Source organism: Lissotriton vulgaris, chromosome 1_1 (genome assembly GCF_964263255.1).
Source record: "Lissotriton vulgaris chromosome 1_1, aLisVul1.2, whole genome shotgun sequence".
Lineage (NCBI taxonomy): Eukaryota > Metazoa > Chordata > Amphibia > Caudata > Salamandridae > Lissotriton > Lissotriton vulgaris.
In genome coordinates this window covers 1,819,781,829-1,819,808,667 of record NC_141685.1, presented here as the reverse complement: position 1 = coordinate 1,819,808,667, position 26,839 = coordinate 1,819,781,829, and the positions used below count along the sequence as shown (strand labels likewise).

The window sequence follows — 26,839 nt, the reverse complement described above, 5'->3', positions numbered from 1 at the left end:
ATACCTACATCCATTTGTAGGCTCCGTCGAGCTTTTCAAGATAAGCACAGATTTGAATGCATTAATTAACATCGAACTACGAATGTGAGTTATACTTCTGTAGTGAGTTTAATAAATTCGACAATTAGATAAATAGAGATATGAGTATCAGAAATAATAGATTTTGTCCCCCCTTTTCTCTCTTTACATTCGTATATTACTGCAGACATGAAGCTATATACACTACAGAGAACGGCATCGCCCTGAATTTAGAAATCGCGTGCTGCATTCAATTATTTCACGTATTTTAAAAGTGAGTAGATTTGGGGAACTAGAAGCGATACTCAGTTACTACAATATTAGGCTAGAATCTCCAGGCCTCTTTTAATTAATAATTTTTATGAACGACTCCTATGTATGACATTAGACTACATTCTAGCAATGGTGTCAGGTTAAGACTACTAGATTAACAATAGGTTTATGCCTTGTTGAATAAACATCTAGAGAAAGAGAAACTGTTTTTTCTTCTTTGAGTAAAATACTGTTCTACATTCTGCTAGAATTTATATTTTAAATTATATCGCTTTAGTAAGTTCTATCAGGACATCAATCACGTCAACTGTAAATCTGCTGTATAATAACTAGGTCTCCCCATTGAAGCCATCCACCTTTTTAATTGACTTAGTCCTACCACCTTGGGTATAGAGATTCCTTAATACCATTGAATGTCAATTAAGGGCAACGAGGTATGTGGGAGGGGTTCCGCTGTATATTTTTGACATAAGTACTAATAACAACTGCTCAAATATATCTATATTGGAAATATATTCTGTTTGGCACTCATGCAGACTGCCATGGTAAAGAGGGAAGGCGTGCTATCAAGGAACTTGTTAAGTATCGCTGACTAACTTGTGTTTTCTGTGTTCTTTTTTAAAAAAAGTCTTAAATGCTTTGAATTAGCTGTGATAGGAATATAATAATTTTAAAATTGCCCACCATGTGGAATTGATTATGTTTATATTTTTTTATACATTTACAGACATAATTTGTGGCTCCTGAAGAAGGCGTCTTTGAAACGCCGAAACGCGCGTCGGAAACATATTGATTGCCACTTTTTGGTCCTTTTTAATATATGACTATTCTTATGTTATTTTTGTGTAATTTGTTAATTTTTGTGTATTTTATTGATTGTTATGTTATGCTGACAGCGATATATGTTGTTTTTACTATGAACATTTATTAAATGAATTTGAGTTTTTATATTGAATTGTATTAGTGATTCCTTGATATTGTCACCCTTCCTCTTGCTTGTGATTCTGTTGTTATGATATATACACTGTTGGATAAATGCAACAGCATCAGCACAACGATGCCACCACCTTCATACTCTATATGCAAGATATCTGGAATTGATACCAACTAGAAGTAAAGTTATATATTCTGAGATCTAGAATGATTTCACTGACTGAATCGCTGCCTTGTTGCCTCTGACTTGGGCTGTATAAGTTTCATGTGCCTGGAGGGAATAAGCAACTCTTCATAAGCGTAGCCGCACACATTCCTCCATTGTTATGGTTGTTCACTCAGTAGTGAAGGACTGGCTATAATGTAGGGGTGTGCAAAATTCACTCAATTTGCTTCTACATAATTATGCGAAATTTTGGGGAAATTATGTGAAATTGTGTGTAATAATCCACAATACAAATCCATTATTTCGTACTATATTTTGTTGTGAAATACGTGACAAGAGGCTAGTAGGGTGCATGGCAGGTGAATACATTACATTTTACAAAAAACACAAATTTCCTGAAAAAAAACCTCACAGTTGAATTTAAGGTGTGGATAAGAAAATAAAAAACAAACACTTAAAGTCACCTATTCAGTACACAAACCATAACTTGGCCCACTGCTACATAAACTATAACTTGTCATCAAAATGGATAGCTCATTGTGCTTGAAGATGTGTTGCTAGACATCATGAGTAATATGTTGAGTCTAGCTTTGATATGTGAAGACTAAAAGGTGTTTGAACACATTGGGGCATATTAGCAAGAACCTCGTTAAAATTATGGTCGTTTTAGCAACAGGACATCTAACCTGGGTTTCTATTGGAATTCTGTAATGCATTTTAGCAAGCCTATTATTGCTGTTTTAGCAGCATTTTCCTGCCGCTAAAACAGCGATAATTTTAACGAGGTTCTTGCTAATATGCCCCATTATTCGGCAATAATTTCACACATATGGGCACTAAGCCTTTCCATTTATCTCCACCTCCACCTGATAACAGAGGGCACTCTCGTCCAAAAGTGACTTATGTCACAGGGGTTATGGTCTCATCAAGTTAAATTGTTGCATGGACTTCAGTCAAAGGGATCCACGTCAAATTCAGTTAGGTAAAATGCTGCAGTTTCAGAATGAAATCCTGCTGGGGATAATCTCCCTCCATTCAGCCACCATGTTTGAGAAATATACAGCAAAGGACATGTCCAGCTTCTCAGTAGGCCTGGGCAGAATTTTGATTCCCCGGAATTAATTGGAGTAAATTTGATAATTCTGCATTTCTTTTTGATGCAGAATTACTGATAATTATGTGATTACTCCTGTTCATGTAATTATGAGTAAATTGTAGGAAAAGTGCTACCTCACGAGCACACTCCCGCTTGCTATTTGTGTTCTGTTGCTCTTAGTACTATTTCGTAGCACAAAATGAATCATCGCGTGGGGCATTTTTGTGCTAAGAAATCGCGCTAAATGCAGAATTACTCTTTTTGTGTAATTCAAGTATAATATCTCTAAATTCTTAGGTAATTCTGCATGATTACTAACACAGAATTATGCGAGATACGCCCACCCCTACTTCTCACCACAGAAATCAGGCAAGCAAGGAAGAGGCTGAGAGTAATTAGCAGTGACACTATAGAAGCACTGGAACAAACATCGAGAGAATGGTTCTGAGAAGTAAGTGTGCAGAGGCAAAAAGATTGATATCACCTGTAAGGATTCTGGGCCGATTCACAAAGGTGAACTGAGACGAAAGTTTAACTTTATGAATTTCGGTATTCACAAAGGGCATTCACGAGTAGTAACGTTAGACTTTTGTCTCAGTTAAACTTACGTTTTGGTCTTAAGTTTAACTGAGACTAAAAGTTAAACTTGAGACCAAAACTTAAGTTTATCTGAGACAAAAGTCTAACTTTACTAGTCGTAAATGCCCTTTGTGAATACCGAAAGTCGTAAAGTAAGACTTTTGTCTCAGTTTACCTTTGTGAATCGAGCCCTCTGCTTCTATTTGCATGTAACAGGTATGTATGTATGTGGTGGCATTTGTATAAAACATATTTGCTGAAAAGCAACGGAGTGTGCGGAGTCCATCTTCACGTTTAAGTGTGTATTTTTATGGTAGATCACACCTTTTAACATAGATTATCCCTCCTAATTAAGGGTTTAGACTGACTGAGCATTTTAAGTTTGCCAAATATAATTTCGTATCAAACAATATACAACTGAGGCTCAAAAATGTAAACAGAATGCTTTTTTGCTTCAGTTCTCTTTGGATGATTGCACTGTCGCTTACTGAATAGTTAAAATGTTGCATACATAAAGCTAAAAGATTCAAACTCAGCCAGTTACAATGTTGCACAAATGTAGGGAAAGAATCAAATTCATTAAGATAAAGTGATGCAAACATGTAGTGAAAGGAATCAACCTTATTTCGTTCAAATGTTTTGTACATGAAGTAAAAGAGGTGTAAGAAGTTAACCTCAGTTAGTTAAAGGTTTCATAACCTGATTCTGAAACTAAATATTGGGAGAATACTAGACTCGAGTATGAGGGTCTTCGATGTGGCCCTGTGGTGAGTCTTGCACTGTTGTATTACAAGAGGGCATCAGAAGGCTGTTCGGAAATAAGAAACATGTGGGACCTGTTCAAGGGCTCTCACAATCAAAACTGGACCTTTCATGACTTTCTTGAGAGCATACACTGTCCTTGTCATGGAATATTTATCAGCCTGGTTTTATATCCATCTTTTTGCGACCCCTATTGAGGCGTACAGCCATGAGGTGCCCTCCATGCAATTTCAAAACCCAGGAGGGGGGCCGCAGCTGACAGCTAGGTAGGAGGGCCCTAGGCAGCAATCGTGGTTAGGTGACCAAACATCATTTTTGTGTGCTCGCTAAAAGGGTGGCCTGAGTGACTCAAACAAAGGCCGTGCAACTGGATGCTGCACCCACCCCTGTAGGTACCTTCATGCCTAGTCTCAAAGGTCCGGGGACCCCTGGTTACCTTGATAAAGTGGTAGGGCGAGTCATGCAAGTCAATGAGAAACCCGTTGTGGCTCCCTACGTTTCTTATATTATAGCATTGCAACCTATTTTAGAATCCTTGCACTTTCACCTACGCTGCCACAGTGGTTACCATTGACGGGGTGTATGAGGCACTAACAACAGAGCAGGGATAATATGGAGTTTGGAGACTCACCACTTCATACCAATGCCAGAGTTGGCATCAATGACCATTTTATACTGCACCAATGTACTCGTCTTACTGTGATGTTTAAGGATTTTTAGAAACTAAAAGTGCTCAAATCTGCTTCAAGGGGGAGGCATTCATCGAACAAGCACCATTGTTTAACCACTGAAGCTGCAGTTTAGAGGACCAGTTCTTTGTACCAATCCCACAGAGTGGAATATAGTAGGATCCATGTTCCATCAACACCTCCTGGGTGCCCCTTCAGCAGAAGAGAGCAGCTCTGGGTGGCAGGCCTGTTGTCTGTAGAGACAGCATCTGAATGTACTTTGATAACATGCATTCCGCCCTCCGCCCTGGAGCTTGCAGCGTCCACTGCAGCCTGTCCACTAAGGACCTTTCATTGCGGGAACAGTGTGAGCCACCAGGAGGCCATTAATCTTAGGCTGAGGAGGACATGTCATAAAATCTACATACATTTTGGGCTTCTGTGGGGGACAACTCACCATTGTGTAAATATTCGGCAGGTCATCCGTCCCTCTGTGTGAATAAGTATCTGATGTCACGTCCTCTTTCAGGGAGGCAGGTGCTGGGGGAAGCCGGGCGTCTGCCAAAATAAATGATCAATTACAGGGAGATGCAGCGGACTATCGCTCATATGAAAAGAGCAGACAATAAACAAGTTATATCATGACTTACTGAGGCCTACTCAAACAACAGTCAGGGGGTGTTTATATACAATTTGCTGCTGCCAGCTGTTCTGATTGACCTAAACATATCACCCTATCCAATTTCCAAGTTCATAACTTCAAGGAAACATAAGCAAATATCAGAAGATTCAGCAACATCCTTTCGAGGGTTCACACAATCCTCTCGAGCTCCTTGAAATCTTGTCCTGCAGGAGATGTGGCCTCCCAGCATGCGCCGGTCCTGGGCAATAATAGGCTCGTCTGCAATGACATATACATTTATGTGCTCCGACCCCAAGGAAAAGGGCCAGTCGGTTGCTAGCAATGGAAACAAAAGTATTGAAGAACAGAAGTAAAGGTCGAATCTCTTTTTAATGCAGGAGGTTTAGCATCTATAGACGTCTGCAATGAGCTCATAATCGAACATCGTGGGCACCAAATGTACTGTTTTTCCATGCTCTTTCCGTTGACTTTTTTCCATTCTGTTTCCATTAACTGTTTTTCCATGCTAGCATAGTTTTTGGGTGATATGCTGTGAACTTCAGTTCACATGTGTTTTTTAAAGCCAACTTAGCCTTCTATCCTCCCAGGTCGGTAAATAAGAGCTGTAATTTACAAAGCCTAGAAACGACTCACAAGCAGTATGACACGGCATGTAAAAAAAATAATCCTCAAGTTAATATTAATTTAAATGCATTGATTGTGCCCTAAAATTTAGATAGTTTTACAGGTGTCTTGTGTAAAGTTGAGGCCGTTTTCGAAATAGAAATTGTTTTTGGAAATATAACTTTGTTAGATGAGTCATTTGGTGGGTTTGCCCTGTATTAGCTAGCCACGCCACTGGGTGGTGCACCTTCTTAACCCTGCTCGAGTGGGGTGGGGCATAAAAAAAATATTTGTGAAGGTGTTACTGTCAAGTCAAGTCAAAGATAGCTTTATTCGAATTTAAAATAAATTCATAAAAGCACATACAAAAGATATACATTCATTAAAAATACATGTAGCAAAGAAAATACATAATTCATAATGGGGATTTCTTTAAAGCAAAAAAAATCATTTGTTAAAAACAACACTGCAATTATCCCATGGTGGCTCTGCATCTGATAGCAAATTTCAAATAATTAGTCACAGCAATGGTTGTTATTTCATCCGGTAAAATGAGTAATTTGAGTAGAGCGGGTCTACATTGTCTCAAATTCCAACACCTCAAAAGGGGTAATAGGTATCTCTTCCGTCCCCATTCATAGAATCTGCAAAACGGGACACAATGAATGGTAGATTGAATCGAGGAATCATCACACGGACACTTATCTAATGTTATCGACCAATCGTTGGACTTAGGAAAAGTTAACATTCTATAAAAAGTGCCAGTTCTCAGACGAGTTAAAAGCATTCTACTGTAACAGGTACAATCAGGTGAAAGATAAGGCTACAGGCCAGGGCCCTGTAATAACAAGTGATGGTAAATTACAGAGGCCTTTTTCCCCTCTACACACCAGCGTTGGTCTTCCAAAAAGGTCAAACAGAGTTCCTTCAAGACTTTCCTTGGGGTTGAAGACATTGAAAGAGGGGAGGTATAGAATTCCTGGCACCCTAAAATTGAAAGGAATTCCTTCCCATAAGAAAGCCATTGAATCTGTTTTAAGCCTTCTAACTTAATACAGTCCTTGATCATAGCCCTATTAAGGACATTTTCAGGAGTAGTCCAAATTTTGTGCCATAACATCACAGGGCTAATCCTGATTAAGTCAGATATATATACCACAGCCAGCTCCTTGTGGCAGGCATAGGTAGAAGTTGATTTAGGGACGGCAAGCAGATATCGCAAAAAATCATTTTCCTTAACTTGAATTTTGCGACAATCTGCGACCCCCCAGATGCCTGCACCATAGATGGCAGTAGATACGCATTTGGCCCTGTAAATATCGAGCAAAATGCGTACCTGCCTGCCACCTAATTTATTTGCAAACCGTTTTAAAGCGCCAATAGCGCGTGAGAAGGCAAGGTTCCTAGAGATGACGGCAGTGTTCCAGCTTCCCCTCTTATTAAAAACAATCCCTAAATATGAGAAAGAATCTGTCAAGCCTATATTTGACTTTCCTAAATGAGTGTGACAGGAGATTTTTACCTGCTTAGTACAACACATGGTGAGTGTTTTTCCCACGTTAATCTTGAGGCCCCTATCACCCATATATGCTGAGAAGCAGGTTAATGCCTTTTGCAGGCCAACTTGTGTTCTGACCATGATAACCGCATCATCGGCATACAATAGGATGGGCACTACTTTGCCGTCTATTTTGGGAAAATCTACCTCTAATTTAGCCAACTGAGCTGCCACACTATTAATATGCAGGTTAAAAATATGAGGTGCCAGAATACAGCCCTGGCGGACACCCTTCATGATTGGAAATTTGGGGGTACACTCACCATTTTTCCCATAGCGGAATTTGGCCCCCGCACCCCTATAAAGTTCTTTTAAAAAGTTGAGAATATTAACATCAATGCCAAGGTCAGACAAAGTTGCCCACATAATATCATGATTCAAACAATCAAAGGCGGAACTTAAATCAGCAAAAGTCATAAATAAGCTGCCCCCTTTGGCTGCCGTGTATTTGCCTATCAGCATGGCCAAATTGAGGCCCTGCTCCACAGTTCCTAGCCCAGACCTGAAGCCATATTGAAAGGTAGAAAGGACAGCTTCATCCTCAGCCCATATCTGCAATCTTTTAATAAAATTCTGCCTGCAACCTTCATCAAGGAGTCCAGGAGAGATATAGGCCTATAGCATTTGGGGTCATCACGATCCCCTTTTTTAAATATACGAACTACAATAGCTTCCTGCCATGTTACTGGAAATCTGTTAATGTTAAAACTGTTCAGAACGTTAGTCAGGAGCGGTGCCCAGAGGGTTATATTATCCTTATAGATGTCAATAGGTATGCCATCTGGGCCCGGAGCTTTACTGTTAGAACTTTCTGCTATTGCTGTCTCAACCTCAGATAGTGAAAAAACTACATTCAATGGAAAAAGGTCCGATGGAGTAGGCTCTACGATGTTTGGCTCAACAGGGATTGGGTAATGAGGAATGGTAGGGGGTTCTTGCTTGTAAAGCTCAGTAAAGTGATTAACCCAGACGTTCATCTCAATAGCGATCTCCACCTGGTCAGTATTCCTTTCTATAAAAAAGGGGGCATTAACTGCTTTCCAAAAAGCAGAGGAGTCTCTGAGGGAACTCGCCTTTAATAATGCTCCCCAGGCTTGCTTCTTCAGGTCTTTCCTTTGATTTTTTAAGGTTTCCTTATAAAAGGCCCTAGCTGTTCTAGTGTCTGACACCTTTCTAGGTTTCTTTTTTAGAACTTGAATCAAGTTAGAGGGTGATTTAGTGCACTCATGGTTAAACCAACCCTCCAGTTTACGGGTTCTCCCTTCCCTCAATGTGCCAGTCAATTTGCCACTAATAGTAACTGCAATCTTACGAAAGGCTTCAATGACCTTGGTAGGATTGGGGAGTTCATCAAGACAGGTCATAAAAACCTCTATCTGCGCCATCACAAGATTCTGCAGAAAATTAGTAGGATCTATCTTGTTCCATTTAATTACGTAGCCATTTGTTCTCGTCAGCGAAAGTTCGTGACAGTATAAATTTTCGACTACGTTAGGGGCTCTGCATCCACTCTGTCCTACATCAAATGTTGAACTGATGGGGAAATGGTCACTGAGCGCAATGTGCTCTGTTTTAAAGGAGAGAACACTGCGATAATGGCTAGAAAAAACCAATGTATAGTCTATGACTGACCGAGACCCCCAGCCCAACAAAAGTGGGTTGGAAAGTAACCTGTGGGCTGCACAATTCGTTGGCAAAGCCTAGGTCCCAATTGAATAATAAGGTATTAAACACAGAATGCTCAAAGTGGGTGCAAAGGTCACCCTTAAGATTAACCAATCCACATATCTTAGTAAGACTATGTGGGCAAATGTAACAATTATATCCCTCCTTCTGAGCACTCCCAGTACCTCTACACAGGACCTCATTTAAATCTTCTAAGGCCCTCTGTTGATCATCCTTTGGAATGTTGTTATATAAGTTGATCAGGATGATGGACTGATTTCCACCCGGCTTTATAGAGAGAGCCTGATAATAGTTGTTATTCACCCCCTTTAATAAGGATTTCCTGCTTAAATTTACCTTGTTAGATATGAACGTGCATAATCCCCCTGAGGGTCTACCTCTATTGTTTGGCTGCGCTGGCGAGAAATGTGTCCGGTGACCTTCCAGATGTAACTCCACCTTCTCCCAGCATTCTTGAAGACAGATAATGTCAAATTTGTCAACAAGAGCCAGGAAGATTGGGTCTTTAATTTTATTAGACAGGCCAGCTATATTCCACGACAGTAGACCCATCTTGGCCCTCTGTTCAGTGAAAGGCGTGCCTAGGTCTCTTGTGGCAGTTAATAGAGTGGAGCTGGAAAGGGAAGGGTGAGCTGAACTCTTACTAAGTGCACTATCCATTTTGGTTTTTGGTAACCCGGTGGCTTGCGGGATTTTAAGGAGGGGACTTTCCAACCCTCCCAAGCTGGGCATTAAGTTTCCTTTGGGGGGCAAAGCACTGGGGAGTGATGTTTTGGGCCCGGTGCTCCCCGTGAAATGACACCCCAAACCACAAGAGACCGTCTGTCCAAGGTCCCCATTTAAACTAGTGTGTCCTTCTCGGTGGCAGGCACATCTCCACCAACCGGGGGTAGTCAAACTACCATCTCCAGGCAGCTATATCTATTGGCAGTCTGGACACCTCTCCACATGTCCCAAGGAGCAAAGTCACTATTAGGATTTCTGTTAAAATTTCCGTTAAAGTTTCCACCCCAGTTCCCCCAGTCCCCACCCCAATCTCGGCGGCCTATTCTATGCCAATTCCCCCCATAGTTAGGACACCCACAACTCCTAGATGGGTAAAAAAAGGAGAGGCGTTTGGTTTCAATGCCTTCGTAGCTACCTTGTGTTCTCCAAGAACAAATATAATCAGCTATTCTAGGGTCCTTGAAGTTTACCACAATGCAATCGCCAAGTGTTGATTTCCTTTCCCATCCTACCCAGGGTACCCTACGCACCATTAGGATCTTAGATGACCGGTTATGCGGGAGCGGTCGGTTTTGGGTTAACCAATGGGAAACCTTGTTCTTTAAAGACCACGTTGGTTCTTCCCCATAATCAGTCAATTCTGGGACCCCTGTCATAACGACTACATAAGGACTCGCCTCAGGTGGTAAATTAGCAGCGAGTCTATCGTCCACTGCACCCCTATTCCAATCCAGGCACGGGTGTGACCCTAGGTGTTTATTGTCCCTGGGTGCCATTAATACTAGGGTTTTTGGGTTTATCTATCGGCTTGCTCTCTGTAGCTACAGGGGTCTTTGGTTTAGAGGGAGCCACGGGGTTAGGGGTTTGTTTAACTAATGGGCATACAGGCTTTTTGTTATTTCATTTAATTGCCTGATTGGATTTATTTACCCCCGCCTTAGGCGCCACAAAATTCAGAGGATTCTTAACATAAGTGCTTAGGTCAGCTAATAGTGTTTCTATATTCAACAATCTGGTTTCGAGAGGGAGGAGGGACAGCTTGATGAGCTCACCCACTCTGGTAAGAAGTAACCCATCTGATTCATCATCGTTAGAGTCACCTACCAGAATAGCTGAGGCCTCAATGCTGACCGAGCTAACATCTTCGGTTGTCCCGTCTATATATGATTGTCCCGGCCTTGTTGGTATAGATTGGTCTAGTGTCTCCCGTGTTTTATTAGGGGATTGCAGTGTCTCCCTAGACTTATTTATATTATTCTTTTTCTGTCTTTGCTTTTTTGGAATGGGCCCCTCCCTCCTTCCCCTGGACCGCATGTTACTATCATCAGCTGGAGTTGGGTTCATTACCATATCCGGGGTCTTTTCCAATGCCAAACTTAATTGGGAATCAGTTCAAAGTTGGGACACAGGCAAATCAACCTCATTAGGTACGCTATGTACATCCACAGGGGCCTGAACGAGGCCAGCGTCCCTAGGCTGCGCAGGGGTTTTAGCCGCTGCAATCAAGCCTAGAGATGACCTCCTTGCAAGGGCCAGATCCTGAGACACTCTACGTTCCATAAGTACAATCCCTTGGTCAATGAACGAATTTGCCCTAACAATAAAATTGTCCAAGGGACCAATCAACTTGTCCACACCTGCTGCCGTTTTGCTCCGAGAGCCTCTAGTAGACATACTGAGGTTCGTGGCAAAGTGAGCAAATTTAAGTCACAACAGCGGGTAAACAATAGTAGTAATTTGAAGGTTCCAGAAGCCAAAAAGTCAGAAAGTCCCACAATCCTTACACTTATGGGTTCACAGGGCCAAGAGGGGTGGCCCGGTCCGGTCTCTTTCGGTCTCCAACGGCCTTAAACGGCCCGCCCTTTGCCCGGGCTTAGCCCGGCGCCCGCCCGCGCGTGTCCCGCGGTTGTGTAGTGGGCGTGACTCAAATAGCTAGTGAGGGAGGAGGGGCGGGAAGAAGCGCCAGGTGCGCGGTGGTGTTGATGCGCTAGGACTTCTGGGCCTCGCAGTCCCGCCTGTCTCCACACGGAAAGAATGTCAAAGGAATCCACTTGCCCCAAGTTTGGCAGCAGACTGTTGTATCCAGCACAGGTCAGGGTTCCGTTTTTGCAGCCTTTAAAATCCCCAGAAGCAAAGCACACGAAGGGAACGTCTTCGAGTGGCACCCGTGTAGCGGGAGCCACAAGATGTTTAAATAGACCGGGTTAGCAGGGAGGAGGGGCGGGAAGAAGCGCCAGGTGCGCGGTGGTGTTGATGCGCTAGGACTTCTGGGCCTCGCAGTCCTGCCCGTCTCCACACGGAAAGAATGTCAAAGGAATCCACTTGCCCCAAGTTCGGCAGCAGACTGTTGTATCCAGCACAGGTCAGGGATACTTTTTTGCAGCCTTCAAAATCCCCAGAAGCAAAGCACACGAAGGGAACGTCTTCGAGCGGCACCCGTGTAGCGGGAGCCACAAGATGTTTAAATAGACCGGGTTAGCAGGGAGGAGGAGCGGGAAGAAGCGTCAGGTGTGCGATGGTGTTGATGCTCTAGGACTTCTGGGCCTCGCAGTCCCGCCCGTCTCCACACAGAAAGAATGTCAAAGGAATCCACTTGCCCCAAGTTTGGCAGCAGACTGTTGTATCCCGCATAGGTCAGGGTTCCGTTTTTGCAGCCTTTAAAATCCCCAGAAGCAAAGCACACGAAGGGAACGTCTTAGAGCGGTGTTAGTGATTTGCGCGGAATTAAGGGTTGGAGATTCTGGGACTGTAAATACTGACTCCGGCTGGTATCTCTACAAATTATTCTAGGTATCACAAATAAGTGCCTGGGATGGGGAATACCACGCCAGACCTGTAGTTACTGGATCCTTTTCTGCATATTTTCCCGGATTACAGAGACTTTTCAACTTCTATTAACTGCCTACTCTGAACAGTTCATAAATGTCAACAGGGGGGGCCCCATCAGTTCACTGGTGGGGGCTGAGGGGTAAAGAGGGTGTTGGCAGACAGGGCTGACTCCAGGGCTCCAGCAGGGACCGTCCATGTTCCATTGGTGCTGTGGGATGAAGTCTGAGGGCAGTGCTCTCTGTGCCCCAGGCCTCTGCTTTTCCCTCTGTGCCCAATTTTTTTAACACGCGCCTTTCTGCATTTAGGTTCAGTATCCTTGCGCCCAGGTAGGGGAGCACTGGCACACTCAGAATCGTTCATGACAACACCCCCGGAGAGATACAATTTTTACCAACTCATAATGAGGGCCAAACTAGGGAGCCGATCATTTAAGTCATACTATGAGGTGGCAGAGCTCTCGGGCTGAAGAGACATAAATAAAGTTAAACGAGGTGGACAATTTATTTCCTGAGGCTCTTTTTCAAATAGGGGTGTGCACAATTCAAGTAAAATGCTTTGTATACGTACATCAGATTTCAGAACAATTATGCAAATTTACAAGTAATTACATGAAATGCAAAATCAGCATTAACGCCATATTTTCGGATGAACTACATCATCGCTTACAGTTTGGATGCAGGTGTGAGAAGTTGACCTGGTATATGCAAACCAGTCAGATGCATTAAAGGTGCCTGCTTCGCAGGAGAGTAACTCCTTTACTCCAAGGGAGATTCTTCAGTCATCCAGCATAGTGTAGATCGTCGAAGTACTTGGTTTCTGCTTGCAGACTTTAGTCCAGGTAAAATCTAAAGTCCTGTAGTCAGGGTTCCTACTTTATACCCAAGGAGGGGGTGGGACAAACTCGGGGGACCCACCTGTGGAAGGGTCAGGACACAGGGGTGGCTACACCCATGTCTTTTCTCCAGTTTCGTGCCAGAACAGAAGCAAATGGCTCCTACAACCGGTTTGAACTGGACTATGCACAGGGACACCAAATATGCCCCCAGTGCAGACTGTCAGGCCCTATCAGAGTGCACCCACCCAACCCCAATACACGAAATCCTGTCTGGGAGGTGGTCACACCTCCCGGTGACAGGAAACCTATTGTCCAGCCTTCCCTGTTCGAGCTCAGCTCAGCAGGAGGAGGGCAGACGCATGTCTGTGGCTGGCAGCATCCATTTTGTGATGCCCAGGTCGAGAAAGCTGGTACTGAGTAGACCGGTGACCCACAGTAGTGGATCTACAAGGGAGGAATCATACCTCCCACACCAGTTACTGGTGTGAAGGTATGATTCCAAGGTGTTTGATACCAAATACATCATGTTTCTAAGCAGCCGTTTTAAAGTTATCATTTACGGCGAGGTTATAATGCACGTACATATATTTGGTTTGCTGCCTCACAAACAACCCCAGAAAATATGTTCTGAAGGCTGCAGAGGGGCTTCCTCGCACATAAAACCCAGCACCCTGCCTTCAGGATTGATGAGGCCTGCCATATGGGTGACTGATAAGTTTATATGTGCAGTGATTTAGAATAGATATAGTGAAGCTATATCTAAGTAAGGGGGGCATGCACCACCTTACACCAGCTGCAGTAGCATACATGTGGTGTCAGTTTCAATGGTCTCTCAGGGGTGGGTGGCATAATACATGCTGCAGCCCTTGGGTGGCCTCTGGGGTGCCAATGCCCTGGGTACATAGTGTCCAATATACCAGGGACTAATAAGGGTACCCCAGTATCCAATCTGGAGTGTACCTAAAGTATATGCAATCAATTTAGAGTAGAAAGCAGCTTGTCTGGGGTCCTGGATAGCTGGACCCCAGTCAGTCTAAGTCGATAACAGTGAACAGTGAAACATCAGCAAAAAGTGGGGGTAACTATAAGAAGCAAATCCTATTCTCCTACATAACCCCCCAAATGTAAGGACATTAAACTAACATTGATCAGTTGAGTCTTCATTTTCTAAGAGTAAATATCTGGAGAGTCCATCTGCATTAGCATGGTTACTCCCAGGTCTATGTTCTACTGTATAGACCATCCACTGTAGGGAAAGGGACCACCTCAAAAGTTTGGGGGTTTTCTCCTTCATCTATTTTAGCCATAAGAGGGGCTTTTGGTCTGTCTGAACAATGAAGTGAGTGCCAAACAAGTATAGCCTCAGCTTCCTCAGAGCCCAACCACAGCAAAAGCTCCCCTCTCAATAGCTGCCCAATGTTTCTCTCTGGGGCTCAACCTTCTGCTAATAAAAGCTACTGGCTGATCCTGACCCTCTTCATTCAGTTGTGATAACACAGCCCCTACGCCCAACTCTGAAGCATCAATTTGAAAAATTAATTGTTTGGAATAGTCAGCACTTTGCTGAATGGGAGCAGTGCACATGGCCTGCTTCAGGTCCTCAAAGCCCTTTGACAGCTAACTGTCCACTGAACTTTCTTAGGCATTCTCTTAGAAGTGAGATCATTCAAAGGGGTCACTATGAATCCATATCCTTTGACAAACCTCCTAATGTAGTCCCTGACATGGTCAGGTTGCCGGTAAATCTTATTTTTAACAGGCAGACTGTCACCTGTGTCCACTTCATGAGTGCACCAGTTAGTCTGACTTAGAGTCAGTGAGAAAATATGTCTGAACTGATTCATGGCTTTCCTACAATCAGTTTGCTGCTGGCTAGTGAGGCTGGCTGCCAAGGCTACACCATCAACTGAACCATCATCAGGGTTCTGTGAGAGGAGACCATGGAGTGGATCACTCTCTTCCTCCTATCCCTCATCAGTAGCCATGAGCAAGCCCATGTCTGCCCTGTCAACATATGGTTTGAGCTTGTTCACATGGAGCACTGTATGGGGGCTACTGGGAGTTCCATGGTCCACCGGGTAGGTAACCTCTCCCTTCTGCTCAATGATGGTATGGGGCCACTTCACTTGTCTTGGAGGGCTGCAGGGGCCACAGGCCTCAACACCCATACTTTCTGTTCTGACTGATAAACAGTCAACACAGCCTTTTGGTCATTCCAGGCTTTTGCAATTCCTGGCTGGCCTCAAGGTTTATGGATGCCTTTTTCATGTAATGAGCCATTCTGGAGCAGAGACCAACTACATAGTCCACAATATCATGTTTAGGGGGCTTGAGAGGTAACTCCCATCCCTCCTTCACTAGACATAAAGGACCCCTAACTGGATATCCAAACATAAGTTCAAAAGGGCCTTTTGTGGAACCTCTCTGTAGGCAAATAGAAGGCAGGGAAAAAGTATGTCCCATCTACGCCTGAGCTTTTCAGGGAGACCTTTAATCATGCCATGTAGGGTTTTGTTGAATCTCTCAACTAAACCATTGCATTCTGGGAGATAAGAGGGGGTACATTTGTAATTTACTCCACACTCCTTCTGCATAGCAGTCAAGTAACCAGACATAAAGTTTGCATCTCTGTCTGATACCACCTCTTTAGTAAAACCTACTCTGGAAAATATTCCTACGAGGGCTCTAGCCATAACAGGAGCTGTGGTAGTCCTAAGAGGGATTGCCTCTGGATACCTAGTGGCATGGTCCACCACCACTGGTATAAATCTGTGCCCAAATGCTGTATGAGGATCCATGGAACCAACAATGTCAATCCCAACCCTCTCAAAGGGAACCCCCACCACAGGTAGTGAAATGAAATGAAATGAAAATTATATTTGTAGAGCGCTGCAGTTGCCCTGAGGCGTCCAGGCACTGGAGCTAAAACAGACCTGCCCTCTGAGGTTACTAATTGCTGAACAGGAGGGTTTTAAGCTGTTTCCTGAAGCTGGTGAGGTTTACATTGTTTCGCATCTGCAGAGGGAGGGTGTTCCAGAGTTTGGCAACATTATATGAGAATGAACGTCCTCCTGCTCTAGTTCTGAATATTCTAGGGATTTGGCAAGTGTAGCAGTTGAGGAGCGTAAAGTTTTATTGGGCAAGTATGGAGAGATCAGGGAGGAGTTGATTTCTGGGCCCGTTTTCCAGAAAGTCTGGTGGGCGATGCAGAGAGCCTTGAACTTTACTCTATCCCTGACAGGCAGCCAGTGTAGAGTTTTTAGGCCAGATTTTATTGAAGTCCTCCGAGGGACTCCCAGTAGCGCCCGGGCAGAACAGTTTTGAGTGCGCTGAAGCTTTTGTAGGGTGTAGTCCGGGGCTCCAAGATAGAGGGCATTGTTGAAATCCAGCCGTGATTGGATCAGGCCCTGTATAACAATTTGTCTGGCCTCGAACGGGAGGAGGGGAAGGATTTTTTTGATCACCCTGAGAAGGCCGATACAGGTGGCTGACACCTTAGTGGCCTGTGTATTAAGGCTCAGCGATTTATCGAGCCATACTCCCAGGCTTTTGATGTTGTCTTTGGGAAGTGGGGGGGTGCCCATGCTTGGGGGCCATATTAGCTCCAGTGTGGAGGGGGCCGCTGGGCCAAGGAGCATACTGCTGGGCCAAGGTATCAGGGGGGCCTTTGTAGTACCACCGGCCTTTGTAGTACCACCGGCCTTACCACTGGCTTGACAGGTGATACAGGAGTGACAAAACTCCTTTGTGTCCTCTGACATATGTGGCCATTGAAAGTGAGGAACAAATCTGTCCCAATTCTTGTTTTGGCCTCAGTGACCTACTAATGAGATATCATGTGCTTGTGTCAATAGGAAGCCCCTAAACTTCAGATGTATAACCAACCTTCCGGTAGCATCAGGCTTGGGGTCTCTACTCTCTGAATATAAGAGTCCATCATCCCATTAGATCCTATGAGATCTATTGGCACTCCCAGCAGCCTCAGCCGCAGCTTGCTGTCTGAGGGGTTCAAGAGAGGGGCAGTTCAGCTGCTCCTGGCTCAGATCTGCCCTGAACGGGCCCCCTGTCCCCAATAACTCAACCTGATTTAGTTCAAGCTCCTCTGGGACAGTTTCTTCTTCAAATCTAAGATCATCTCCCTTAAGAGACTGATCTGTATTCTGAGGCAGGGGGGGAACACTGCCTTACCCCTACTGCTCCTTATCTTAGAAGGCACCTGGTCCATTATTCCAGGATCCAGGGCCTATTCAGTGGAAGACATTTTTGCCTGTGACCTAGTCATAGCAAACACATCTGCAGGGATTTCCAATATTTCTGCATGAGTCTTGAGCTCAACCTCAGCCCTCGCTGAAGTTTCTAAATCATTGCCCAACAAGCATTCAACAGGGAGGTCTGCATTTACCACAACCTTCTTAGGGCCAGTTACCCCTCCCTAGGTGAAATTCACAGCTGCCAAGGAATGTTTTGTCCTGACGTTGCTTGCACTGGTCACCTGGTACATCTCACCAAGTATGTTTTGCTCAGGGCCCACAGAGCTTTTGTCACCATGGTGACACTTTCACCTGTGTCCCTAAATGCCACGGTCTCCTTGTCATTGCTCAAAGGCTGTTTTCTGTATTTGCCCAGATTACTGGGACTGACAAATAAGGAGGCAATATCCACGCCCCCATCACAGACTAACAAAGCCTGAGTTGGAATTCTGACTAGGCCAGATCCATCTCAGATCCCAGGGTTAACCCTACTACACCCTTATTCGGAGTACCACCACTTTGGACAAAACTAGGGGAATAGTTGCCTTAGGGGCAGTGGTGCTTCTTGCCTTTATTCTTGTTAGATTGTGACTCCCCTCAGATAAAGACGTTTGGGGCCCTTGTGAAGACTTCTGTTCTTTACCTTTCTCCCCACCCTTATCTGTGGTTCTAGAATCCTGCTTCTTAGAGTCACCACCTTGGTTCAGAGCTTTCTGCTTCACCCTGGTTCTGACCCATTTGTCTGCCTTCTTTCACAATTCTTGGGGAGAGGTCAGATCAGAGTCCACCAGGTACTGATGCAACAACTGTTTTTGACAATTATTAAGGATCTGCTCCCTTATAATTAAATTGTACAATCCTTCAAAATCACACACTCTACTGCCAAGTAACCAGCCTTCTAGAGCCTTAGTAGCACAATCTACAAAGTCAACCCAGTCCTGAGTTTGTGCCTTCTGGGTGTCTCTGAACTTAATCCTGTATTGTTCAGAGGTTAAGCCAAACCCATCAATGAGAGCTCTTTTCAAGACTTTGTAATTATCAACATCCTCTTCTCTTACAGTGAGGAGCTTGTATCTACCTTTGTCTGCAAAGGAGAGCCACACAATAGCTGCCCACTGATCTTGAGGGACCCTCTGTACTTTACAGGCTCTCTCTAGTGCAGTTATCCATTTGTGGATGTCATCCCCACTCTGATAGGTAGGGACTATCTTGCTCAGGTTCCTATGATCATGAGTATACTCTCGAGGTCTGGGGACACTGTTGCTGCCACCATGGGGCTCTATGGAGCTCTAGGGATTCCCTGTCTAAGGACAATTGCTCTCTCTTGATTCTGAGCGTATCTCTTTCAAACTCAAGCAGTTGGCACTTCTTATCATAAGAGTATTCTCTTTTATGAGAAGTAGCAGAGGTCCCTACAGAAGTACCTGAATGAGTAGATTCCCTGGAGGGATATCTAGACCTTCTAGGTAAACTTTGCACCCTACCTGGGGGAGTAAAGAGAGGGCTCCCAAGGCATTCTCCTCCACCCAAGTGCAAAGTTGGATTTTCCAGGTTAGAATCCTCTTGTTCATCCTGGACAGTGGGTGAGTCTTTATCATAGAAGTGTTCACTTCCTGCTCTGTCCTCATCCATTCCCCAAGCCCCTCTACCTAATTCCTCAGACCCTGGAGTCTTTCTGAGATCATCTAGCATTAATATTTCTATTAGGCGTTGAGTGCTGGGTCCTCTCCCTGTCTTCAGCTGCCTGGATGCACACATGTTTCTCAATTCTTGGAATGAGATCAGGTCATACCTAGTAGGCAGAGAACCACTGGCTTCTCCTTTAGATGACATACTAGTGTTATGTGGTGTAGGCACCTACCTAACCTAGTGGGAATTAAACTCTCTTGAGTTGGAGAAAGGGTGTTCTAAACCCTTGACTACCCAACTCCAAGTTCAGTAGAACTTACTTATTCTAGTCTTGATTTATATATACCTTTAGTGGTTTTCAGTTAATTATCCAATGAGATTATCTCGTAAAACAGCAGCAAACTTGAATCACAACCGCTGCACAGCAATGTGAGAAGTTGGCCTGGTATATGCTGTCCACTAATTGAAGTGGGCACCTTGCACCAGTCCAAACGACCATTATTGATGATGAGGTCAAAGACAACCTTTAAAGAAAGCTATCCTTGTGGTAGCTGTGGAGACCTGCCTTCAGGCTACGTCTTGAAGGAATGTAAAGCAGCTTGTTTTACCATATTAGAACCTCCCAAATAACCAAATGAAAGGAGTACCACACAATAGATATATAAAATATATGTATTTATTACTAAACACTCTCTACTAACCTCTTTATAAGATTAGAGCACACAGCACACAATGTTAAATCACTAGAACAACATTAAATAGCATAATACACACTGGGCTCCAGGGGGAGACCAAACCATTTACTAAGAAAGTGGTATAACAACCACTACTTAACTAGACACAGTGCCTAGAGCTCGTAGAATCACTGGGACCCCAAGGAACCACCCATAGTAGTGACACAGGAGGCCCACAGAGGACGAGTGCAGTGTGAGAACACATTCACGAGCTCTGTACAACTCTATGGGAAAGTCGCGGTTGGAAAATGACAGATTAAGGACAATTCAGAGAGGAATTCAAGCAAACGCTTTGGAACAATGAAGGTTCTAAGGCCATCACCCTTCAGAGTACTGGAGTACCAGTGTTACCTATCCCTGGGTGTCCGGGTGCATAGGTGTCAAGTGATGTCAGAAACCTTCGTCGTTTTCAATGGCGTGACTCAAAGAAGTGCTGCTGTCGGGAAGATGAAAAGTGTCCTGGATACAAGGTGAGAACAACCTGAAGGCAGAGTGGAAAGAGTCTGGGTCACTTCAGGGTGACCAGGGGCTCAGTAGACGAATGCCCACCCAGGTTGGTGCTTCAGGTGAGATGAGGGGATGCTTGACTCTGCAGCCACGGGGATCAGGAGACGTCAGCAACAACCAAAGTCTGGAGGTGAGCTTTTGCATGAAGGATGTCAAATGCTGAGGGGTCAGTGTCCGGATTGAACACAAACAAGCCTTTGCAAATGCAACCCACACAGTCAGAGGAAGGCAGGCCCGGTGTGGACCAGCAAGGATCTGGTAACTCTCCAAGCGATGGGGACTCAGGGCACATCTGGAGAAACCAGGAAAGCCCAAGATAAATCAAAGTTACCTGCACAGGGACCCACAGTCCAATGGACCAGAGATCGCGAAGGGACCTTAAGCTGAATCACAAAATACCAGCCTATGGAACACTTGTAGAGTGTAGGCCGGATATTTTCAGTGCAATTACTGCTCCAGATCAGAACTACACATAGCCCAAAGTAGAGTCTCAAGGATTGCCAAAAAGGATATGCTGCTGCAAAAGTACAGGGTGCACAGGGGTTCGGGTTGCACGGTCCCCACGAAGGATACTGGTGTCAGAATTGCTGAGAGGGCAGATCAACCTCAGAGACACTCAGGAACCCACCTCTTGTGTTGCAGAAATCTTCAGAGTACTCAGGAGCTTGGAAGATGCAAACAATTCAGATGCGGGTAAAGGTGCTTGCTTCACGGGAGTAACTCCTTTACTCCAAGGGAGATCCTTCAGTCATCCAGCATAGTGTAGATCATCAAAGTACTTGTTTTCAGCTTGAAGAGTTTAGTCCAGGTAAAATCTAAAGTCCTGTAGTCAGAGTTACAACGTTATACCCAAGGAGGGGTGGCTACACCTATGTCCTTCGTCCAGTTTTGGCCAGAGCAGGAGAAAATGGCTCCTGCACCTGGTTTGAACTGGACTATGCACAGGGACACCAAATGTGCCCCGGTGCAGACTGTCAGGCACTCTCAGAGTGCACCCAACCAGCCCCAATACACTAAATCCTGCCTAGGAGGTGGTCACAGCTTCTGTGACAGGAAACCTATTGTCCAACCTCCCCTGCTCGAGCTCAGCTCAGCAGCAGGAGGGCAGACGCGTGTCTGTGACTGGCAGCATCCATTTTTTGATGCCCAGGTCGAGAAAGCTGGTACCGGGTACCCCGGTGACCCACAGTAGTGGATCTACAAGGGAGGAATCATACATCCCACACCAGTTACTGGTGTGGAGGTATGATTCCAAGGTGTTTGATACCAAACATGACATGTTTCTAAGCAGCCGTTTTAAAGTTAGCATTTACCGCGAGGTTAAAATGCACTTAAATATATTTGGTTGTCTGCATCACAAACAACACCGGAAAATAGATTTGCTCATGCAGGAGCACCCTCTCACATAAAACCCAGCACCCAGCCTTCAGGATTGATAAGGCCTGCCAAAAACTCAATGTGTGCTGGTAATGCAGTATATCTCTTTCATCCGCCCCTACATTGTAGTTTTGGCAGTTATCATAGGATACCATAGAGAGTGCTGGGTGCCTAGATTGCAGTGTCCAGAGATAAAGAATGTGCCCCCACTTACCCTATTTCTAATGGGGACACATTCTTTATCTCTGGACACTGCAATCTAGACCAGAGGAGCCTCTGGATGAGGCAGGCACCCAGTTTTTGAGGATACCATAGTATTTCTATCCAATGGTTTAGAATTGTAACAAGTGTCCATTTCCTCCACTTGATTACCCTTATACCTACTCGGGGAAATAAATGGACATTAATTCCTCCTCCCTACCCTTTTGATTGTTTATATATTAAGCAGCGGACAGCTGCGGGAGCCTTTTCTTGACAAGAAGTCACGCATTGTCAACACCAAGAACCTGTGGAGTGCAACCATGGAAGGCAATGTTGGATTAAGCTTTGGTGAGAGTGACATCGATGAAATACTAGCAGGGCAACCTCTTCTTCAAAACTCGGAACTTACTGAAGCACTGGCACAAACGGACAATTGGGACTCGCTCTCTGAAAAGAAAAGAGAACAGATACGCACAGCTATCCACGGCATCATAATGACCGAATACCTCCGACACAAAACAGCACCAAGGGGCCTTTGGGTCAATAATGCCCCACGTATTTTCCTACATGACTTGGCTTTTCGCAAAGACTGGTCTTCCATTTCATGGAAATGCACCTTGGACTATCTTGTGCTCATTATCAAAACAGCGAAGAGACTATCAGAAGCATTGTTATTAGAAATCCAAGCTTTAGAAAATGAACCTAAAAAGGGCATAAATCCACTAACCCATAAAAAGAAGTTGGAAGAACTAACTAAAGAAATGGAAGAGACCAAAGAATTCATTATGCAAAGCAAGTTACAGAAACTTGGAAAAGACCTCAAAAAATTCAGTCAGGAAAAGATGCATCCGTATACAAGAGAAGATTATAACTCTAATGATCAAGGATCAGACACTGAATCCCTGGGGAGAACCTCTTCCAACACCTCAGTTAGCAGCTCTGAAGACTACACCCCCAGAAGAGGGGGAAATAACAACCGATATCAAAGACCCAGGAGGGGTAACAGATGGCAAAGACCGTATTACCCAAACATGAATATGCCCCCTTTTCAACCATACATGCCACCATATGGAGGATGGATGACACCTTATAATTATGGCATGCAGCAAATGCCACAACTAGGAAATGAACAACAACTAGGACAACAAACCCAACCACAACAACAACCGCCTTTTTTAGGCAGGGGCCGAAATCAACCCAGAGGGAAAAAGAAAACCTTAGCCTGGCAGGACCAACAAAGAAACGTGCAAACAAGGAGCATGGCATCTGCCCAACCGAGCACGAGCAAGACCAACACTCATTAATAGTCAACCTTGCTAACATAGAGTTAACGGAAGACCAGAAGAAAGTCCTCGAAAAAGGACTCGGATTCGTCCCCACACCGCCAGTTGATAACTTCAGACTCAAATGTGAATTAGCAGAATTCTGCCGCACTTTGAAACTCAAAGCATTTTCTTCGGATAAATTATCCTCACCACCTGAAGGAGACACAAACTTAAAAAGAAAATCTACCTTCAATCCGCCAGCAGGAAGTATCCCACCTGAAATTCATACCTTTGAGCAAGCTCTACTAAAAGGCGTAGATGGAATGACCGAAAAAAAGAAACATCCTTTCCAAAATCTGAGTAATAAAGAACGTCAAGCATTGAAAACCCTGGAGTCCAATGAGGACATAGTCATAAAACCCGCAGATAAGGGGGGAGGAATTGTTATTCTCAGTAAAGAAGGTTACAACTTGCAATGCCTCTCACTCCTTTCAGACACCAAATATTACAAACAGATCACTGAAGATCCTACTGAAAGACTCAGGAATACCATCTCTGTGATGGTCCATGAGGCAGAAACCAACAGGTGGATTACAGGAAAAGAAGCTGACTACCTTTGTGCAAAGGAACCCAGAATTCCCTTCTTCTATTCCTTACCCAAGACACACAAAAACAAATCACCGCCCCCAGGACGACCGATAGTGGCAGGAATTGGATCACTACTCGAACCCCTCTCTAAATTTGCAGACGAATACCTTAAACCTCTTGTTCAAAAGACGCCCACCTATCTTAAAGATACGAGAGACCTACTGGTACAAATCAAGGACACACCATTTGACCAAAATACAATGCTCCTAGTGGGCCTTGACGTGGAGTCGCTCTATACGAGCCTACCGCAAGATGACACCCTGCGAATGTTGGAAGATGTTCTTTACAATGAAGAATGGCATTACCATACACCAAGACACTTCATCCTACAATGCTGTCAATTAGCACTCAAAGAAAACTTCTTTGAATATAATGGAGTTCTATATATACAAAACCATGTAACTTCCATGGGCAGTGCTTTTGCCCCTTCGGTGGCAGGATTGTACGTAAGCCACTTCGAGCACCAACATGTACTCAATGAAGGCAACCCATACTCTTCCAGTATTTTATACTGGAAGAGATACATTGATGATATCCTCCTCATTTGGGACATCAAACACGATTTAAAATTGTTCATAAATTGGCTGAATGAACGTGATCCCTGGCTTAAATTTACATACACGGCCAATAGTTCGTCCATAGACTTCCTGGATCTCACAATCTTTGCTGAAAACAACCAATTGAAAACCAAGACATATACAAAACCTACTGCTAAGAATAGCTTACTCTCCTACAAAAGCCACCACCCCAAACCCTTGAGGGACAACTTGCCTTACAGCCAGTTTCTGCGAATAAAACGGAATTGCACAAAAACCGAAGACTACAAGGCCCAAGCAATAGAACTCAGTAATAAGCTAAAACAAAGAGACTACACACCAACCACTATTCGCAAATGCATGAAAAGTGCGAACAATCAACCCAGGGAATGCCTCCTACAGATTCATCCAAAAGACCCTATACCAGACCTTATGACATGTGTGACAACATTCTGTCCCTCTACCTATGAGGTCCAAAAACTGGTGAATAAAAACTGGAAAATCCTTAACACCGGGAAATTTGACTGGCCGAAACCGCGGTTTGCAAATAGGAGAACAAAAAATCTACGAGACACTTTGGTTCATACACGTCCCAGAAGTCTGCAAACCTAAGAGACAACCAGAAACATAACTATGTCACCAGTAAGTGGATATTACCCCTGTGGTAATTGCACAGCCTGCAAATACACTACTCACTCTAAACAGTTACAACTCTCAGAGACTCTCCTATGGACCCAGAAACAACATACTAACTGCAACTCCTCCCATGTTATATACATGGCAAGCTGTCCCTGTAAAAAACTATATAGACCATCTTAGGCATGAAAGAGGTGAGCGCACTAGCTGTTCCCTGCAGCCCGCCCTTAGAACTACTTAAGGCGCGTTAGGCGCAGGCTTTCACTTCTAGAATTGTTGTCCCCTGAGGCGGAAGCCGGGGGTAGGCTCTGAAATCTTTTAAAAACGCTTTTTAAAACTGTTATTTTGTGCAAGTCGCGATTGTGATTATTACAATTGCACTTATCTTTTACTCACTTCCTTGTTCCCTCGCCGGGGCTAGAACCCCGCTTTCACGCAGGCGCGCACAGGGGTAGACGCCATCTTAGGCGTGAAAGAGGTGAGCGCACTAGCTGTTCCCTGCAGCTCGCCCTTAGAACTACTTAAGGCGCGTTAGGCGCAGGCTTTCACTTCTAGAATTGTTGTCCCCTGAGGCGGAAGCCGGGGGTAGGCTCTGAAATCTTTTAAAAACGCTTTTTAAAACTGTTATTTTGTGCAAGTCGCGATTGTGATTATTACAATTGCACTTATCTTTTACTCACTTCCTTGTTCCCTCGCCGGGGCTAGAACCCCGCTTTCACGCAGGCGCGCACAGGGGTAGACGCCATCTTAGGCGTGAAAGAGGTGAGCGCACTAGCTGTTCCCTGCAGCCCGCCCTTAGAACTACTTAAGGCGCGTTAGGCGCAGGCTTTCACTTCTAGAATTGTTGTCCCCTGAGGCGGAAGCCGGGGGTAGGCTCTGAAATCTTTTAAAAACGCTTTTTAAAACTGTTATTTTGTGCAAGTCGCGATTGTCATTATTACAATTGCACTTATCTTTTACTCACTTCCTTGTTCCCTCGCCGGGGCTAGAACCCCGCTTTCACGCAGGCGCGCACAGGGGTAGACGCCATCTTAGGCGTGAAAGAGGTGAGCGCACTAGCTGTTCCCTGCAGGCCGCCCTTAGAACTCCTTAAGGCGCGTTAGGCGCAGGCTTTCACTTCTAGAATTGTTGTCCCCTGAGGCGGAAGCCGGGGGTAGGCTCTGAAATCTTTTAAAAACGCTTTTTAAAACTGTTATTTTGTGCAAGTCGCGATTGTGATTATTACAATTGCACTTATCTTTTACTCACTTCCTTGTTCCCTCGCCGGGGCTAGAACCCCGCTTTCACGCAGGCGCGCACAGGGGTAGACGCCATCTTAGGCGTGAAAGAGGTGAGCGCACTAGCTGTTCCCTGCAGCCCGCCCTTAGAACTACTTAAGGCGCGTTAGGCGCAGGCTTTCACTTCTAGAATTGTTGTCCCCTGAGGCGGAAGCCGGGGGTAGGCTCTAAAATCTTTTAAAAACGCTTTTTAAAACTGTTATTTTGTGCAAGTCGCGATTGTGATTATTACAATTGCACTTATCTTTTACTCACTTCCTTGTTCCCTCGCCGGGGCTAGAACCCCGCTTTCACGCAGGCGCGCACAGGGGTAGACGCCATCTTAGGCGTGAAAGAGGTGAGCGCACTAGCTGTTCCCTGCAGCCCGCCCTTAGAACTACTTAAGGCGCGTTAGGCGCAGGCTT

At 44.6% G+C, this 26,839-nt stretch overlaps 1 protein-coding gene across 1 annotated transcript in view; it reads right to left on the bottom strand.

Moving 5' to 3' along the window:
* The window catches only part of C1_1H12orf42 (chromosome 1_1 C12orf42 homolog), a 1,726,734-nt gene that overhangs the window by 718,729 nt on the left and 981,166 nt on the right, over positions 1–26,839 (bottom strand). The window contains exon 8 of the mRNA XM_086933179.1: positions 4,953–5,053. Within this exon, the coding sequence (XP_086789305.1) occupies positions 4,953–5,053 (101 nt within the window). The remainder of the gene's footprint in view (positions 1–4,952; positions 5,054–26,839) is intronic.